The 20,753-nt window shown below is 39.1% G+C and overlaps 1 protein-coding gene and 1 pseudogene across 3 annotated transcripts in view; both read left to right on the forward strand.

Moving 5' to 3' along the window:
• Positions 1-20,753, forward strand: part of ST7L (suppression of tumorigenicity 7 like) — a 225,030-nt gene that overhangs the window by 77,850 nt on the left and 126,427 nt on the right. For all 3 annotated transcript variants that reach the window (XM_006895714.1, XM_006895713.1, XM_006895715.1), the window contains exons 6-7: positions 2,464-2,542; positions 18,303-18,457. In XM_006895714.1, the coding sequence (XP_006895776.1) occupies positions 2,464-2,542; positions 18,303-18,457 (234 nt within the window). The remainder of the gene's footprint in view (positions 1-2,463; positions 2,543-18,302; positions 18,458-20,753) is intronic.
• LOC102871418 lies at positions 10,982-12,686 on the forward strand (annotated as a pseudogene).

The following is a 20,753-nucleotide window of genomic DNA, read 5'->3' on the forward strand; positions in this document are numbered from 1 at the left end:
AATCTGAATGTTTAGATTTAGAGGAATATCTGACAGACCTCAATTTGTGGAGCAGTGAAAGATAAATCCCTCATTGTGGAGTTAACCATTAGTTACAGTGTAGTCCCTGCCCTTAGCCCAGTGCCTTGACCCACTTATTTCCCAGCTCCACCCTCCAGCAGGATACCCCTTCACTTCTACGAACAGTCAGGAAATCAGGAGATGTATTGCACCAAAAGTCTGCATTTAGGACCTCTCCAAATTATTAAAGAATAATGATGCAGAATAATGATGTCTGCATCATTATTCTTTAATAATTTGGAGAGGTCCTAAATGCAGACTTTGTTGGTGCAATACATCTCCTGATTTCCTGACTGCCGGTACCAAGGGATCCACATAGGATGAAGATGTTGACATTTTCAATCTTTTATCCATCTATCATTATGTTGCCTATTGGTCCAGTGTTAAGAATCTTTGTTTTCTTGACATTAAGATGCAGTTCATACCAGAGGCTGTATTCCTTGATCTTTTGCAACTAGTGCATCAAATATTCCTCACTTTCAGCAAGCAAGATAGTATAATCTGCATTGCACAGATTATTGATGAGTCTCCCTCCAATCCTCATGCCTCATTCCTCTTCATAGAGTCCAGCTTCTTGAATAATTGTTCAGTATACAGATTGGGTAGGTATGGAGAGAGAATACAATCCTGATGCACTCCCTTCTTAATTTTAAACCATGTAGTGTTCCCACAACAGCCTCCTGGTCTAGAAATAGGTTTCACATGAGTACAATTATGTGGCTTCTCAACACTCTAGTGCAATTTTTAGAGTCTCTTCTGATAAATATTTTGGTGAAAACATAGGAATCAGAAAGAAAAAATGCTTAAATGTAGATGAGATGAGCTCACTACAAACATAACAAGTACAAGCCAAATGAGTTTTCATGTATTAAATGAGGAAAACCTAAAATTGTCCATTGTCATGCTGGCAGTTTTGACACACAGTAAAATCAAGAGCTGCCCAAGTGTTATCAAGGCTATAAACCTTTACACAAACAGGCTGCTCCAGCTGCCTCATCTCTCTCCTGTGTGGGGCGGGTGAATTTGAACTTCTCACCTTTTGGTTAGCAGCTGAATACCTTAACCAGAGCTTTTTGTAAAATTTTCAAATGTTGATAATACTTAGTGTTAATAAGGAAAAGGGGAAATAGTTACTCTCCTACACTGCTTGGAAGAATGTCAACTATTACTGTCTGTGAGAACATTTTGGAATATATATATATATGCATAGATTTAAACCAACATTTCTATGTCTAGAAAGGAATGCAAGTGTGGAAAGACAATTGGTGAAAAAGATGGTCAGCAGAGTGCTTTTATATTAGCAAAAATTTGAATTTCATTTCATTGACCATGAAGAGAGTATTGGTTGGTCCATAGTATTTAATATTTATATCTAATGAATCATTTAACAGTATAAACATTCAGTGTCATAATTTGTTTGTATCATGTAGCTTATAGAAATGAGCCCCATTATTAAAAAGTCACATCTATTAATGTACTTTCTTTTTGTGGAATATTTTGAAGTTTGAACAGAATCCTGTACTTTACCTGGTCATTATCAGATGGGTGCTGACTTGCATCCATTTGTCAAGTTTAGGAAGCATTAGCTGTCAGCTAGCTGGTGACATGTTTGATATGAGAAATATATTTTTGTTATACAAGTGTAATATATTGCCTTCTTTTCTAAGCCAAGACTAATATTTTGTTTCAAAAGGAAAACTGAAACATTTTCCACATTATTCTTTCTGGACAGTTGTAGGTTTTGTTCCAAAAACAACATTTTTAGTTTCTCATTTTCCTTATCAGACTTGAAATATGGCAAATAGCTTTATGAATTTACTTTGTTTGTTTGATTTTTAGAAGCTTTACTTGGTATGAAATTTTCATTTTGGTAAAATAAGTGGTAGCAAAAGTAACACTGTTATTTCATAGATACCCTAAATCAAGCTTTTGTTGAATCTTGGTCAGAGACTGACATTTTCCAGAGATGCACACAATTATAAATCTTTTCTTTTGCCCTTTTCATAGAAAATGCAAGTCCAAACATACACCCTTGATTGAATCATTGATTAGACAAAGATTTTGTTTTTTAATTATATTGTATATTTGTAGCCATTTCAAAAAACTGGAGTAATTTCTGATTATAATCTGGTGTTACTGAAACTTAATTTTATCATACATTTAGATATTTATATATAATTATTATGTGATAACTTGATTTAATATCTTATGTATAATTGCACAAATGAAATGTAAATTTCTCTTTAGGTACATTTGTGCTATAAATGTAATAAAATGTTTTCTAATGTTTAAGAACATGTTATTTAAAGTTCTGTTTGCTTCCCTGGGTCATTCTTCATGTTTTTTGCATGAAATTATTTATGTTTGTCATCTCATCTACTTTTTAAAATATTTTTCTTATAGTTATGCAGAAGGCATGGAGGGAAAGAAATCCTCCAGCTCGAATCAAAGCAGCCTATCAAGCTTTAGAATTAAATAATGAGTAAGTTTGACATATAGAAAATAAGTTGGTTTTTTCCTTTTTTTTATTATTAATTTCAGTGAAAATTTAGAGAGACTTTGGATTTCCATTCATTCATTGTTGCACTTTTCTCCCCTCCCAACCCTCCCCACTACCCTCTTGGAAAAGTAAAAGAAAAATTCTTTCATTGTTTTACAATCCCACCCCCAGGTCCACTCCACTATGCAGCCTTCACTCTGGACTCCCGTCATGACAAAAATACCTAATCACATACCCCTTTTAAACAGTCCTCTCCCTCATCTGTTTCAATACAGTATACGTTTTTGAACCCATCCTTCTCAGACTCCCCCCAACCCTAAGGTCAGTCCTGTTTTACAATAGTGGCACCATGCAGTATTTGTCCTTTTGTGACTGAGATATGTCACTCAGCATAATGTCCTCCAGGGTCACCCATTTTGAATAATATTGCATGAGTTCCTTGTTTTTCAATGCAGCATAGTATTACATTGTGTGAATATACCACAGCTTCTCTATCCATTTGTTTGTTGATGGGCAGAAAATAAGTTGTTTTGAAGGACACTTAGACCATTAATTTACTTCCTTTTGTCTGTTCCTAAAATATGTGGAGTCATTACCTTTCCTGGAGTCATTACCTCTGCATATAAGAAATAAAACTTGTAGTGTTCATTAATATTTGCATTTTCCTTCTAAAACTGTAAATTTATCTTGTCTTTGAACATGAATTATGCCAGATATCCTTTTTTAAATGGAGAATATTAATATAATTGATGTTAATACTTGAGACACTGAAATTGGTAGTAAAATAGCATAAGTAACTAGTTTTAACTTGTGTTTTATTTTAGTTATTAATTTATAATATTCATAATTCATTTTTTCTGAGAACTTCAGTTGCTATTTGGAGGAATAAGGAGTTTTTAAAATTAGTTAAATATAGTTCTGTCAGCATTATGCTTTTATTTTTCTTTTCTCATTTAAATTGCATTTTCTGTATCTCTTTTATACCATTTTTTGTTTTGAGAAGATATCATATTTAAATGGAAAAGAGCAATTAATATTAATCTGTACAAGTAAATAAATATAAAGTACAGAAATATGTTCCCATTTGGGATTAAACAATGAGTGCTTCCTAGACAAAGTGAATGCACAGTTGTCTCCCAAAGCCCTATACAGATGTGTCACCTTTGTTACAGACTCATTCCCAAGGAGGCATGAAATTGGTGTAGGTGAATCGATAAGCCTAACCCTCCACAAAAATAGTGAATAAACTGAAAAATACTCAGAAGCTATTTGTAAGAACTGTCTAAACTAATAAAATTTATAGCAACCTGGAAGTATCTTGGTAACAGAGCTTTGCGGCATTTTAACTTTCCCTGTTCTGTACACTCCAGCTCAACAGCTGCCTTGAAGGCAACACAGACATTCCCAATACATGTTCCTAGTACCAGAGCAACCACTATAGACCATATTTTAAAGGAATTATAGCTACTTGTTTTGATCTATCTGACTTACTAGCTCAAAGGATTTATTTGCCTTTATGTCACTAAACTCTGAGTTAGCTCATGACTGAAGTAGCAAACCTCATGAGCATTTGTCAAAGGATTTAAAGGCAAATGTCTTAGATTGCTCCCACTTGGAGCAAGAGATAACAGCAGTGCAAACGATAACCTCCAAGCCAAACAAACACATTGCCATTAGGTGGCTTCCAACTCTTAGTAAGTCTGTACTACAGAATAGACTGCCTATATATTTTCTAAGGCTGTGAATCTTTGCAGAAGCACACTACCGACCTCATCTTTCTCTTGTAGTAAGATGCGTTCAAAATGCAACTTTTAGGCTAGCAGCCGAATGCTTGGCCATTCTGTGACCAGGGCACCTTCAGGGAAAATGACACACAGACCAAAGAGAGAAAATTAGAATTTTGGAATTCTCACATTCTGATGTTCAAAATGTCTAGTTTCAACAACAAAGCAAGAAAGTGTGGCTCATACACAGGGGGGAAAAAGATAATAAGAAACTGTCTCTGAGGAAGCCTACATATTGATATAGGTAGACAAAGGCTCAAAAATTAAAATGTATTGCTATGGAGTTGGAACCAACTCTTAGCTGACCCTCCGTTGGATTTCTGAGTCTGTAAATCATATAGGAGGAATTGTCCATCTTTCTCCACAGAGCTACTGGTGGGTTTGAACAGAGAGATGCAGCACTGAGTTAGCAGCACAACTACCTACAGACTGTACCTCTAGGTAGAAATTGGCAGAATGGCTAAAAACAGCATGATCCAACTATATGCTTACTTTATATAAAAAAGACACAAATAGATTGAAATTATAAGGATAGAAGATGCTCCATGAAAACAGTAACCAAAAGAGAATTGGAAGGAATATACTAATATAGCCAAAACTTTTTTAAGGGAAAAAATTTAAATCTTATAAGAAACAAAAAAGAATATTCTATAGTGATAAAAGAATTAATCCATAAAGAAGAAATAACAATTATAACATATAGTCATGTAACAACAGAGCCCCAAAATATATGAAACAAAACCTGAAAGAATTGAAGGTAGAAAGAAAATGGACAAGTCAGCAATAATATTGGGAGATTTCAACACTTCATTTTTAAATAATGTCTAGAACTGATAAGACAAAAGATAAACAAGGAAGTAGAAGACTTAAACAACATTATAAATAAACCAAACTTAACATACATTTACATAACATTCTACTCAATGACAGCAGAATGAACACACATGGTTCATGTGTTACTATTATCATGTGCTGTAGAGACAACTAAAACTCATAGTGACCCTATGAAGACTAGCTCGGAACGCTGCCCTATCTTGAGTCAGTTCCACTGTCTCAGACACACTTGACCCCTTTTCCACAGCCACTGTATCAGTTCGTCTTATCCAGAGTCTTCCTCTCCTGTTTTGACCCTCTATCCTTCCAAGAATGATGTCTTTCACCAAGGACTGGTCCCTCCTGGCAACATGCCCAAAGTATGTCAAATGGAACTTCAAAATCCTTGCCTCCAGGAGCAACCTGGTTTCACTCTCTCTAGAACCAACCTGTTTGTTCTCTTGGCAGTCCATGGCATGTTCAGTATTCTTCTCCAGCACCACAACTCAAAGGTATCAATTCTTCTTCCTTAGTTATTGTCCAGCTCTCTGATGCAGAGCAAGTAATTGAGAAGACTGTGGCCTGGATTGGCACATGAGAGGTCTCTGACAGCAGACTTTCCCAAAGCAACTCATTTTTTGATATCCTGACTGCTGGTGCCAAGAGTATTGATTATGGATCCTAGCAAGCTAAAATTGTTAACAACTTCAATCTCTTCTCCATCTGTCATGATGCTGTCAGTTGGCCCAATGGTGAGAGTCTGTTTTCTTGATGTTGAGATGCAATCCATATTGAAGACTGCAGTCCTTGATCTTGTGCAGCAAATACTTCAAGTCCTCCTCAGTTTCAGTGAGGCCACAAAACAAATATTGATATATTGAAAGATTGAACTCTTCTAAGACATCTTCCCTGATCTCAGTAAAATTTGAAACAAATCTTTATCTTTACTATCAAGTCGATTGTGACTCGTAACAACTGTATAAACAACAGATCTAATCCTTCCCCTCTCCTCCAACACCATTGCTATCTCCCACATGCTTGTGCCCGTTCTTAGAGTCACTGTGCCAATCCAGATGATTGAGGGTCTGCCTATCTTTCTCTGATCCTCTACCTTGCCCAGCATGATATCTTTTTCCAAGGGCTGGTCCCTCCTGAAAACATGCCCACAGTATATGAGACGAAGGTTCACAGTCTTTGCTTCTAAGAAGCAGTCTGTATTTACTTCTTTCAATACAAATTTGTTTGTTCCTCTGGCAGTGAAAGATAAATTCAAATTATTTGTACAGAGAGCAATTAAAAATCATCAATTTTTATAGTGATTATTGCAGAATATTGTGAATCTACCCCAAACCACTGAAGTATAATTTTAAATGGTTGAAGTGCTGCATTTTATGCTATGTAACTTCTACTGCAGTTTTAAAAATATCAGTAATAACATTTATTTGTTTCCATAGAATTAATTTTATTCTAACATTTCCATGTAAAACACTTTTAAACATAAGAAAAATTTCTTCTTATTTTACTGCAATCCAAAATTTTATCAAAATCTACTATCTAAATATATATCAATCTAAACTTTTAAAAGTTGTGATAAACTTTTAAATTGTGATAATTGTAAGATATATGAATTGGGTTTTAGAGGCTATGGTTTAACACGGACACATATCTACTGTTTGAGAGATATCTAATATCGCATAACAGAAAAATCTTTTATTATTGTTGTTAGGTAGGTACCTTCCTGTCAACTATGACTAATAGCTGCTCTTCAAGTAACAGATCTGAACCTTGCTCTATCATGCATTATCCTCTTGATCTGTGCATGCTCAAGCCCACTGTAGTAGTCACTGTGTTGAGCCATCTCATTTGGAGTCTTGCTCTCTTCCAGTGACCTTTCCCAGCCTGATATCTCTCTCCAAAAACTGGTTTCTCCTGAAAATACGTCCAAAGGAAGTGAGACCAAGTTTCACCATTTTTGCCTCTCATTGGTCTTCTTTTGAGACAGATTTGTTTCTTGTTTTGGCAGTCCATTCAACACCACAATTTAAAAGCATCCATTCTTCTTTGATCTTTCTTGTTCATTTTCCAGCTTTCAGATGCAGTTGTTGCTTGCCATTGATTGCCATCGAGTTGAGTGCAACTCATAGTGGCCCTATGAACAAAAGACATGAAGCCTTTCTAAAACTATTGTTTCTCAAAGTTCATAGAGTTTCCAGAGGCATGTTGTTTAGGAAGTGGATGACAGTCCTGCTTCTAAATATTACATGATTATTATGGGGTTATTAAACTTTTCAGACATGGTACTATGATTATGTTTTATTTTTTCAAAGGGTCCTCTTAGTCTAGATGCTGAGGTTAATTTAAATGATATAATGTCTGGAATTTTCTTTTAAATACCCCACTGATGGTGGACAGTTGTTGCAAATTTTAAAAGCTAGGTGATGGGTGTCTGAGTTTTATGATACCATTCTTTTGACTTTAATAAGAAAGTGTGAAATTCCCATGCTAAAGAAGATTTTTATTTTAAAAAAAAACTGTGTTCTTATGATTATGATTAAATTCAGTGCCCTTGAGTAGAAACTGACTCAGAGCTGACCCTCCAGTGGGTTTGTGAAGGAGACTGTAAATCTTCTTGGAGGAAACTGTCCTAGAGGAGATTGCCCTTGGAGTCACTGGTGGACTCAAATCACCAGAAAGGTATGGCCTTTGGTTCAGCAGTGTTAATTCCCTGCACACTACACCACCAGGGCTCCCTCTATATAGGAAGCAATTTAAAATATAATGACTTGATTCAAGTGCACCTTAGTCTTCTAACTGATATTCTTCCCCTTTGGAACTTTGGAGAGATCCTTGACAGCATATATCTCCAGTGTAATCTTATGCACTTATTAACTGCTACTACCATGCATGTTGATTGTAGATGCAAGAAAAAGAAATTCTAAACAACTTGAATCTTTTTTACAGCTTATCATGATGTTGCCTATTGGTTCAGCACAGAGGCTTTTTGTTTTATTGATTATCAGATGGAATTCATACTGTAGATGGTAGTTATTGATCTTCTGCAGTAAGTGTTCAAATCTTCACTTTCTGCAAGCAAAGTTGTGTCATCTTCATGACACAACAAGGTAGATTGTTGATAAGTCTTTCTCCAAACCTGATGCCAAATTCTTCTTCATATACTACAACTTCTAAAATTATTTGCTCATGATGAAGATTAAATAGGTATAGAGAAAAGAAAGAACTCTGATTGATGCACACCTTTCCTGATAGTAAGCCTTACAGTGTTCCTTTGTTATAGTTAGACAGTTGCTTCTTGGTCTATGTATTGGTTTTTTCATGAACACAGTTGAGTGTTCTGGGATTTCCATTCTTTTTTAAAATATTTTTTTAATTTTTATTGTATTATTTTCACATGTACCGTCAAATCAGATCTGACTGGTAAAGGAGGAGATTGCCTCCTCCTTCTCCAGTAGAGCATCTGGTGGATTTGAACCACGTACCTCTGGGATTGCAGTGCAGCATCTTGCCACTAGGCCACCAGAGCTCCCTGGGATTCCCATTCTCAATGTTATTCATAATTTGTCATGATATATGTAATAAAATAACTTTGCCTAGTCAGTAAGACATAAATAATCATCTTTCTAGTATCTTGTGCTTTCATCCAAAATGCATCTGATATCAGCAATGATATCCCTCCTGCCAAAGCCTCTTCTAAATCCAGCTTGAATTTCTGACAGTTTCCTGTTGATAAATGGTTCCAGCCATTTAAAAATAATCTTCAGAAAGATGTTGCTTGCATGTGATGTTAATTATATTGTTCAAGAATTTCTACATTCTGTTGGATCACCTTTTTGTGGGGGAGGAGAATGAGAACCATTATGGATCCCTTCTAATCAGATGGCCAGGTTGCTGTCTTCCATATTTTATGGCAGATATTAGTGAGCACTTCCAGGGTTTTGGAAGCAGGAGTGGTATCCACTTCCTTAAATAACTTGCCTGGGGAAACCCTATGAGCCTGGAGAAAGGATGAAAGTCATGCAAGTGTTGAGGACTTTGGTTCATAGGATCTCTATGAGTTGCCTACGACTCAGCGGCACTTAACAACAACAACAATGTCAAGGGTTGCATGTGTTTACTGAAATAACTCAACGTCAACTGATAATCCATCAGTTCTGGGGCCTTATTTTTTTGCCATTGCCTCCAGCTCAGCTTGGAATCCGATTACCTGCATCTGTGGAAAGAAACATGGAAAAAGCTCAATTATCAGCAGTCAAAATGAGGCAAGCATTGACTATGGAACAGACCATCAACTACTGATATGCAAATTCAAATTGAGAAGAAAAAAAAAGTCAAACAAGTCAACAAGAAACAAAATATGATCTTGATTGTATCCTAAAAAATCATTTTAATATTTGATGCATTGAACACTAATGACTGAAGGTCAGACAAATTGTGAAGGACATCATCCATGAAGAAGCAAAGACAGAAGGGAAAGAAAAGACCAAAATTTATGACTTTGAGTTCATCCCACCTGAATTTCAGAATCATCTCAGGAACAGGTTTGAGGCCTCGAACACTGATGAGCAAAGACCAGATGAGTTGTGGGAGGATGTCAAATGTATCATCCAGAAAGAGTGCAAACGGTCATTACAAAGACAGAAGAGGAAGAAAAGGCCAAAATGGATGTCAAAAGAAACTCTGAAGATTGCACTGGAGCGTAGAGAGGCCAAAGCACAAGGAAGAATTCAAGATATTAAAGAGCTGAACAGAAGATTCCAAAAGGCAGCGTGGAATGACAAAACAAAATATTACAATGAAATGTGCAAGGAACTAGAGTCGGAAAATCAAAAGGGCCTAACTTGTTCAGCATTTCTTAAGCTCAAGGAGCTGAAGAACAAATTCAAACCTGGAGTTGCTATAATCAAGGATGCTTTAGGCAGAATATTAAATGATCCAGAAAGTATTAAAAGAAGATGGAAGGAAAATACTGAGTCATTGTATTGAAAGGAATTGGCAGATACAGAAGAATTTCATGAAATAACATTTGAGCAAGAGCCTATGGTGATGAAGGAAGAAGTTCAAGCTACTTTGAAGGAAATGGCAAAAAATAAGGCCCCAGGAATAGATGGTATACCAATTGATGTATTTCAGCTAACAGATGCTGTCCTGGACGTGCTCACCAAGTTGTGCCAAGAAATCTGGAGAACAACCACTTGGCCAACTGACTGGAAGAGATCTATATTTGTTCCCGTTGGAGTGTGGAAACTACAGAACAATATCATTGATTTCACATGCAAGCAAGAGTCTATTGAAGCTTATCCAAAAATGACCGGAACAGCACATCAGCAGAGAACTGCCAGAAGTCCAGGCTGGGTTTAGAAGGGGTCGTGGTACTAGGGATATTGTAGCTGATGTTAGATGGATCTTAGCTGAAAGCAGGGAATACCAGAAGAATGTCTATCTGTGTTTCATTGATTATGCAAAGGCGTTTGACTGTGTGGATCATAACAAACTGTGGCTGACTCTGAAAAGAATGGGAATCTCAGAACATTTAATCATGCTAATGTGAAACCTATACTTGGACCAAGAGGCAGTCGTCAGAACAGAGCAGGGTAACACCGCAGGAGGGGAAGACCCTCTATGAGGTGGATTGATTCAGTAACTGGGGTAATCGGGATGGGTCTGTCAGAGGCAGTGCAATTGGCACAGGATAGAGCAGGGTTTAGGGCTGTTGTACATAGGGTCGCTATGAGTTGCAAATGACTCGATGACACATAACAACAACAACAACATTTTGAAATTTGCATTGGTGTGAAAAGAAGCCAAAATGAGAAGAAGGAATGTTGAGGTAAAAGAACTGAAGATTTCGGCGGGGGGGCGCAGAGCTGGGTCTGAGGCTCCCAGGCCCGCGACACCACCTGCCCTCCGACGGTCCATCTGCAGATGTTCGGAGCCGCGCTTTCGCTGCCCCCCCCTGCTGCTGCTGTTCCTGTGCTGGGCTCAGCTGGACGAGGCAGCCCCCAAACAGGACGAGGTCCAGCGCCTCCCCGGACTGGCCAAGCAGCCGAGTTTCCGCCACTACTCCGGCTACCTCCGCGGCACCGGCTCCAAGCACCTGCACTATTGGTTTGTGGAGGCCCAGAATGATCCCCAGAACAGCCCTGTGGTACTGTGGCTCGACGGGGGTCCCGGCTGCAGCTCCCTGGATGGCTTACTCACAGAGCATGGCCCCTTCCTGATCCAGCCAGATGGCACAACCCTGAAGTACAACCCCTATTCTTGGAATATGATTGCCAACATGCTGTACCTCGAGTCCCCAGCAGGAGTGGGCTTCTTTTACTCGGATGACAAGTATTATATGACCAATGACACTGACGTCGCCCAGAGCAATTATGAAGCCCTTAAGGATTTCTTCCAGCTCTTTCCAGAATACAAGGACAACAAGCTTTTCCTGACCGGAGAGAGCTATGCCGGTGTCTACATTCCCACCCTGGCTGTTTTGGTCATGCAAGACCCTACAGGGGCTGGCCATCGGCAATGGACTCTCCTCCTATGAGCAGAATGACAACTCCCTGGTCTATTTCGCCTACTACCATGGTCTCCTGGGGAACAGGCTCTGGTCTTCCCTCCAGACCCATTGCTGCTCTCAAAACCAGTGTAACTTCTATGACAACAAAGACAAGGAATGCATAAACTATCTCAACGAAGTGTCCAACATTTTGGGCAAGTCTGGCCTCAATATCTACAACCTGTACGCCCCCTGTGCCGGAGGAGTACCCGGCCACGTCAGGTAGGTCCTACCGTGTGCCCCTTGGGCCCACCCCAGCCACACCTAGAGGCTCGGACTCCTCATCCCAACCTCCCACACAGGAACGAAGAGAACACCGTCATCGTCCAGGATCTGGGCAACATCTTCACTCGCCTGCCATTCAGGCGGACGTGGCATCAGGTGTGCAGGGCCCTGAGCATCCTCTGAAGAGTGAGGACGAAGGGAGATGAAAGGTGGGCAGTCTCTGATCCTCTCCATACCCCCCCAGGCACTGCTGCGTTCTGGGGATAAGGTGCGCCTGGACCCCCCCTGCACCAACACCACAGCCGTCTCCAACTACCTCAATGACCCTTACGTGCGGAAGGCCCTGCACGTCCCCCAGCAGCTACCCAAGTGGGACATGTGCAACTTCCTGGTGAATTTGCAGTACCGCCGCATCTACCAAACCATGAACGCCCAGTACCTCAAGCTGCTCAGCGCGCAGAAATACCGGATCCTGATCTACAATGGCGATGTGGACATGGCCTGCAATTTCATGGGGGATGAGTGGTTTGTGGATTCCCTGAATCAGAAGGTGGAGGTACAGCGGTGGCCCTGGTTAGTGGGCTACGGGGAGAGCGGGGAGCAGGTTGCTGGCTTCGTGAAGGAGTTCTCCCACATTGCGTTCCTCACCATCAAGGGCGCTGGACACATGGTCCCCACCGACAAGCTCCAAGCTGCCTTCACCATGTTCTCTCGCTTCCTGAACCATGAGCCATACTGATGACCTTGGGGACCAGCCCCCCCACTGCCTGGTCCAGCCTTTCCCACCCCTCTCCTCCTAGGGAGGAGGGCCCCCTTTCTGCCCCCAGGCCTGCCTGCCTTCCCAGACAAGCACAGAGCCTCGTGTAGACAAGCCACAGGGAGTTAGCACTTTATTCCCACTGCAGATCTTGCCTGGGGAGGGCTGGGCCCCTTCCCTGCTTAACAAATGCCTTCTTCTAATGCACTGATCCCACCCTGGGAACCCAGCTAAGCTCAGGAGAGCCCTAGGGGGAGGGGCGGGCAGACTAGATAATGGATGGATCAACTGTGATTATGGAATTAAATTGAAACAGTTGAAAAAAAATAAAAAAAGAACTGAAGATTTCAAAGAGCAATTCAAGAAGACAAAACAAAATATTATAATGAAATGTGCAAAGAACTGAGTTAGAAAACCTAAAAGGAAGAACTTGCTCAGCATTTCTCAAGCTGAAAGAACTGATAAACAAATTCAAGCCTCAAGTTGAAATGCTTAAGGATTCAATGGGCAAAATCTCAAATGATGCAGGAAGCATAAAAAAAAATGGAAGAAATACACAAAATTACTCTACCAAAAAAGAACTGATATACAATGAACTATTTAAGGAAGTAGCATGAGATCAACAGTCAATGGTAACAAAGGAAGAAGTTCAAGCTGCACTAAAGGCAAAGGCAAAAAAATAAGACCCCAAGAATTGATGGTCTTTCCATGAACATGTTTCAATAAACAGATGCAGTCCTTGACATGTACACTAGTATACTAGTCTGTGCTAAGAAATTTGGAAGACAGCTACCTGGCCGACTGACTGAAAGAGATCCATATTTGTTCTCATTCCAAAAAGTGATCCAAAAGACTGTGGAAATTATTAAACAATACTATCACATGCAAGTAAAATCTCACTAGAGATTATTAAAATGAGTGGATTAGGCTGCTTTTATGGCAGTGGGTTGTCAGAAACTAAAATTAGTGCAACTAAACTTGGTATACAACCCCCCACTGCTGGATTTGACTGGCTTAAAAAAATTTTAAAAAATATGACTGGAACAGTACATCAAGAGAAAACTATCAGAAATTCAAGTTGAATTCAGAAAAGGCCCTAGTACAAGGGATGTCATTGCTGATGTCACATGGATCTTGGCTGAAAATAGATCATTCCAGTACGATGGCTATTTTTGTTTTATTGCCTATGCAAATGCATTTGATAGCATTGATCATAACAAATTATGACTAACATTAAGATTGGGAACCCCCGATCATTTATTATGTCTATTCAAAAACTGTACATAAACCAAGAAGCAGTTGTCTGACCAGAACAAAGGAACACCTGTATGGTTTAAAATCAGAAAGGGTGTGTGTCAGAGTTGCGTCCTTTCTTCATATCTGTGAATGTATATCAAATGCTGAGCAAATAATTTGAGATGTTGGACTATATAAAGAAGAATGTGGGTGGCATCAAGACTGGAGAGTCATCAATAACCCACATTATGCACATGAAACAACTTTGCTTGCAGAAAATGTAGAAAATTTGCAGCCTTATGACAGAAGATTAAAGACTACAGTCTTGAATATGAATTACATCTTATCATTAAGAAAAAAAATCCTCACCACTGAACCAACAGACAATGTCATGATAGGTAGAGAAGAGATTGAAGTTATTAAGGATTTCATTTTACTTGAATCCACAATCAACATGCATGTAGCAGCAGTCATAAAAAAAAAGACATATAGCATTGAAGATATCTGCTGACAAAGACCTTTCTAAAGTGCTGAGCAGCAAAAATGTCCATTTAAAGACTAAGGTGCATCTGACCCAAAGCCGGATATTTTTGATTGATTCTTATGCATCTGAAAATTACACAGTGAATAAAAATGACTGAAGAGGAATTGATGCCTTTAAATTGTGATGTTGGAGAAAAGTATTCACTATGCCATGGACTGCAAAGAAATCTGTCTTGGAGGTGTACCTGGGGTGCTCCTTCGGGTCAAGGAGAGTGAAACTTCATCTCAGGTACTCTTGTACCTTGGGCATGTTGTCAGGAGGAACCAGTGTTTGGAAAAAGATGTTAAAGGTGCTTGTTAAAGGTGGAAATAAAATGGATCCCTTTGTTTCTTTCTTGCACAAAAACATTTATTGGATAGTTGTTAACTTTAGAGACACAAAAGAGAATTCTCTCCCTTTTAATGCATAAAGAGAATTTGGAATAAGCATTGATGAAGATTTGGTAGTAGATGCAGAGAAGAAAGAACTGGAATTCTTGGAAAAAACAGAAGTTTCACTGTATTATAATAGTGGATAAATTCAAGTAAAGGAAGAGACTCAGAATATTGCACTAGAGCACCATGAAGCCAAAGCAAAGGAAAGAAATCAAGAAGTTAAGGAGCTGAATAGAAGATTTCATGGAGCTGTTTGGGAAGACAAGGCAAAATAGTATAATGAAATGTGCAAGGAACTGGAGTCAGAAAATCATAGGGACCAAACTCACTCAGCATTTCTTAACTGAAAGAGCAAAATAATAGATTCAAGCTATGTGTTGCAATGCTTGGATTGCAAAGGATGCTATGGGCAGAATATTGAATGATTCAGGAAGCATTAAAAGAAGATGGAAGGAGTATACAGAGTCATTGTACCAAAAAGAATTGGCTGACACAGAACAATTTCAAGAAGCAACATATGATCAAAAGGCAATGGTGATGAAGGAGGAAGTTCAGGCTGCCCTGAAACACTTGGCAAAAAATAAAGGCACAGGAATTGATTGAGTATCAGTTGACATAATTCAGCAAACAGATACTACCCTGGATGTATTCACCAAGTTCTGTGCAAAGAAATCTGGAGGACAGCTATTTGGCCAACTGACTGGAAGAGATCCGCATTTATTCCCATTCCAAAAAAAGGTGACCTGACAGAGTGTGGAAATTATCAAACAATATCACATGTAACAAAATCCTGCTGAAGATTATCCAGAAATGACTGGAACAGTACATTGACAGATTACAACCAGAAGTACAAGCTGGTTTAGAAGAGGTAGTGGCACTAGGGACATTAGTGTCAATGTCAGATGGATCTTGGCAGAAAGCAGAGAGTACCAAAAGAATGCCTATTTGTGTTTCATTGACTGTGCGAAGGCATTTGACTGTGTGGATCACAACAAATTGTGGCTAACCTTGAGGAGAATGGGAATCCCAGAACACTTGATTGTGTTTATGTGAAACCTGTACTTGGACCAAAAAGCAGTCCTCAGAACAGAGCAAGGAAACACTGCATGGTTCAAAATCTGGAAAGGAATGTGTCAGGGATGTATCCTGTTCTCATAACTTTTCAATCTGTACGCAGAACAGATCATTTAGGGAGCAGGGCTTTATGAGGAAGAACCCATGATATACAGATGATACAACCTTGCTTGCTGAAACTGAAGAAGACCTGAAGCACTTGCTACAGAAGGTCAAGGACTGTAGCCTTCAATATGGATTGAAGCTCAACATTAAGAAGACAAAGATTTTCACCACTGGGCCAGTTGGCAGCACCATATTAGATGGAGAAGAGGTTGAGGTTGTTAGCAATTACAGCTTGTGTGGCTCCACAATCAACAATCTTAACACCAGCTGTCAGGAAATCAAAAGACAAATTGCATTGGGGAAATCTGCTGTCAGAGACCTCTCCAGAGTGCTGAAGAGCAATGATGTCAGTCTAGAGATGAAGGTGCACCTGATCCAGGCCATGGTCTTCTCAATTACTTGTTATACTTCAGGGAGCTGGACATGACTAAGGAAAACAGAAGAAGAATAGATATCTTCAAGTTGTGGTGCTGGAGATGAGTCTTGATCTTGAGTGTACCATGGACTGCCAAGAAAACAATAGGTCTGTCTTGGAAAGGGTGAAACCAAGTCTCTCCTTGGAGGCAAGGATTTTGAAGCTCCGTCTCACATACTTTGGGCATGTGGCCAGAAGAGACCAGTCCTTGGAGAAGGACATCATGCTCAGAAGGGTGGTGGGACAGTGCAGGAGAGAAAGACCCCAGATGAGATGGATTGATACAGTATCTGGGGGAATGGGGGTTAGTTAGTATGTTGGAATTAGTGAGACTGGTTTAGGACAGGGAAGGGTTCAGAGCTGCTATACATCCCAGATGACTTAATGGCACATAACAACAACATATTATATTGGGGTGTTTTTTTTGTCAAATGCCATAAAGGTTACCCATGATGTTTGGTGGAGCTCTCAGTTTAATACAGGTTTGGAAGCAGGAGTGGAATCCACTTCCTAAACAGCATGCCTCTGGAAACTCTATGAACTTTGATAAATGTCAGTAGTTGTAGAGGTGCTTCAGGCCTTTTGTTTGTAGGGTCACTATGAGTCATGCTCAACTTGACAATAATCAACAACAACATCAGCATTAGGAGAGTACCCTCAGGATTAGGGAGAAAAATCTAATCCTGGAATATTTTTAGTCAAAAAATGACTTGTTGGCTGAGGGATTTCTTTTCAATTTCTATTCACTCCCATTCCTACCCCTGTTAGGTATAACAAAGTTCATTATTACTAAGAGAAAATACACCTTCTAGGTTGTGTTTTAGTCTCTTGAACTACTTATCAGAAAATTCTTTATATTCCTCCTCTTCTCTTTCCTTCCCTCCACAAAAGGAAACTGTATGATAAATACCAAATAAAGAACATAGAAATGTTTAAAAGGTAAAAAAGGAAAAGAAAATTAGGAAAAAGGAAAAATGTTAGGAAAATAAAGAAATAATATACCACTATGTCCCTAATAACTTGAAATATATTAAATGACATGTTTGGGATTTTTTCTCTACCCCCAACTCCAAAGATGGAAAGTACAGGTATAGTGACCAGGAAGTGTGACATAAATGGACAAAAGGATTAACCACAGAGAAAATTTTTGCTTTACTATTTTACTTAAAAACAAAGATCCTCACCACTGGGCTGATTGGCAGCATCATGATAGATGGTGAAAAGACTGAGATTGTCAACAACTTCAGTTTGTTTGGCTCCACAATCAGCCCTCTTGGTACCAGCAGCCAGGGAATAAAAAGACAAATTGCAGTGGGAAAGTCTGCTGTCAGAGCGATGTAACTCTGGAGACTAAGATCCACCTGATCCAGGCCATAGTCTTTACAATTACTTGCTATCTATCAGAAAGCGGGACAGTGACTAAATGATAGAAGAGATATTGATGCGTTTGAACTGTGGTGCTGGAAAAGAGTGTTGAAAATACCATGGACTGCTAGGAGAACAAATAGGTTCATCCTAGAGAGAGTGAGACCAGGCTGGTCCTTGGAGGGAAGGATTCTGAAGCTTCTTCTGAAGCACTTTAGACATGTTGCAAGGTGAGATCAGTGCTTGGAGAGGGACGTCATGCTTGGGAGGGTGGAGGGATAGCACAAGAGAGGAAGACCGTTGATGAGATGGATCAATTCAGTGGCTGGGGTAATAGGGATAGATGTGTTAGAGACAATAAAATTGGCACAGGATAGAGCAGGGTTCAGAGCTGTTGTACATAGGGTTGCTATGAGTTGCAGGCAACTCAACAGCACATAGCAACAACATTTTGCTTAAAGTTGCCTTTCTTGTTTTCTTCATAGCTGTGCGACGGCATATGTTCTCCTGGCTGAGGAAGAAGCAACAACTATTGTAGATGCTGAGAGGTTTTTTAAAAAAGCACTTAAGGCAGGAGAAACAATTTATAGACATTCACAGCTGTGCCAGCACCAAAGTCCTCAGCATGAAGCACAACTGAGTAAGTAAATTTTAACTGATTTTAACCTATATTTTAACAATTGGCTCTTTTATGCATAAAAACTGCACTGAAACAGATGAGGGAGTGAATAATTTAAAAGCAATATGTGATAGCGTATTATGGTTATCACAAGAGTCCACAATTAAGGCTGCATAGTGGAATGTACTTGGGGCAGCAGGAGGGGTGTGGGGGGATTGTGTCCCAGGGAGGGAGTGTTTCTTTTACTTTTGAAAGAGAGAAGCGAACTGGGGAGGCAGGGAGGGCTGGGCAGGGAGAGAAGTGCAGCAATGAATGAATGGAAATCTAAAGTCTCTGTAAATGCTCATTAAAATTATTAAAAAAAAAAATAAAAAAAGCAAAACAACAATAAAACTTTTTTTTAAAGCTTAATACTTAATTGTTGTTGTTTTCGTTATTAGGTGCCATCAAGCCAAGTTTGACTCATTGCGACCCTATGAACAAATTAGCTGAACCTTGTTCTGTCCTGTGCCATTTCCACACTTTCTGACTCACAAGAGCCCATTACAATAGTCACTGCGTCAATCCACCTAGTTGAGGGTTCTCCTCTCCTTCGCAGACCATTCACCCTTCCCAGCATCATGTCCAAAGGCTAGCAAAATTTTATAGGAGATAACTTATCTTCTTAGGATATTTATAAACCATCATAATATAAATACATATTGGTCAAATAATGCCTGTGGAAGTCAGTTCTACTCTGATTATCAAGCGGAGTTGTGTTGTTCTGAAACTTAATGTATTTCATGGAAGAACTGGCCTGGTCGAGCAGCTCTTCTCTTTAAGCACCAGTCGAGGTACAGCATTTGCTTTGCTTTTCAGACTATATATTTGCATATAATGCTCAGGAATGGCCTCTTTCCCACTGACTCCAACCTCAGACTTGGCGTTGATTACTTTATTTGGTTAACTTTTTTCCTCCATGATGTGTTTGAGATTAAATGAATCATAACAACTGAGGTCTTTTCTTTCCACTATTACAGCTGCTCGTCCAGTTATGATTAGGCATGCTAACCAAAGTTGTTAGGCTTAGCAGTGCTGCTGCTTCCTGCTCTTTTTATGGCCAAAGAGTTTTCATTTCATGATTTTGGCAGATGATGGGTATCTTAGTTATTTAATGCTACTAAAACAAATACCACAAGGGAATGACATTAACAAATTTATTTTCTCACAGTTTAGGAGGCTAGAAGTGCAAGTTCAGGATGCTGACTCTAGGAGAAGGTTTCCTCTCTCTGTTAGTTTTAGAGGAAGGCCCTTAACCCTTCAGTTGTTTTGTTGTTAATTTTTTTCTCCTTTTCACCTTCTAAGATCTCTGTAAGTCTTGACATCTACTTTACTCCATCTCTGTTTTGCTTGCTTGTATATTACCATTTGTATCTTAAAGATTGACTCAGAATACATCTACATGCCTCATTAACATAACAAAGACAACAAATTCCAAACTGAGATTATACTAAAAGGGACAGAGGTTAGAATTTACAAATCATATTTTTGGGGAACATGATTTAATCCATAACATTCTACCTTTTGCTTTTGTTGTTAGGTGCTGTTGAAATGGTTCTATACAGAACAATAGAACAAAACACTGCCTAGTCCTATACCGTTCTTATAATCTTTGTGTTTGACTCCTTTATTGAAGTCACTGTCCTAATAGACCTTGCTGAGGATCTTCCTCTTTCCTTCTTTTCTTAATAACACTGTACTTTAACAAACATGATGTCTTTCTACAGGGACTAGGTCCTCCTAATAACATAGTCAAAGTATATGGGACAAGTCTTGCAACCCTTACTTCTAAAAAACACCCTGGCTATATTTTTTCCAAGGCAGATTTATTTATTTTTTGGTGGCCCATGGTATATTCAATATCCTTCACCAACAGCACAATTGAAAGCATAAATTTTTCTTCTTTTTTTTTTAAATAAAAATGTTTTATTTTAATTGTCATTTTAACAAAAGTTTACAGAAAAGTTAGATTTTCATTCATTCATTCTTGCACATTTTACCTCCTCTCCCTCCCTTCCCTTTCCCCAGTTTGACTTTTTTTCCTTTTCATTAGTTTATAAATTCTTCGAGTCTTTCTTACTCATTGTCCAACTTTCATACATATATGTTGTCGTTGTTATGTGCCGTCGAGTCATTTGCGACTCATAGCGACCCTATGTACAACAGCCCTAAACCCTGCTCTATCCTGTGCCAATCGCGTTGCCTCTGACACACTCATCCCGATTACCCCAGTCACTGAATCAGTCCACCTCATAGAGGGTCTTCCCCTCCTGCGCTG

Source organism: Elephantulus edwardii, unplaced genomic scaffold (assembly GCF_000299155.1).
Source record: "Elephantulus edwardii isolate Elephantulus edwardi_28Jun2011 unplaced genomic scaffold, EleEdw1.0 scaffold00174, whole genome shotgun sequence".
In the NCBI taxonomy this organism is placed as follows: domain Eukaryota; kingdom Metazoa; phylum Chordata; class Mammalia; order Macroscelidea; family Macroscelididae; genus Elephantulus; species Elephantulus edwardii.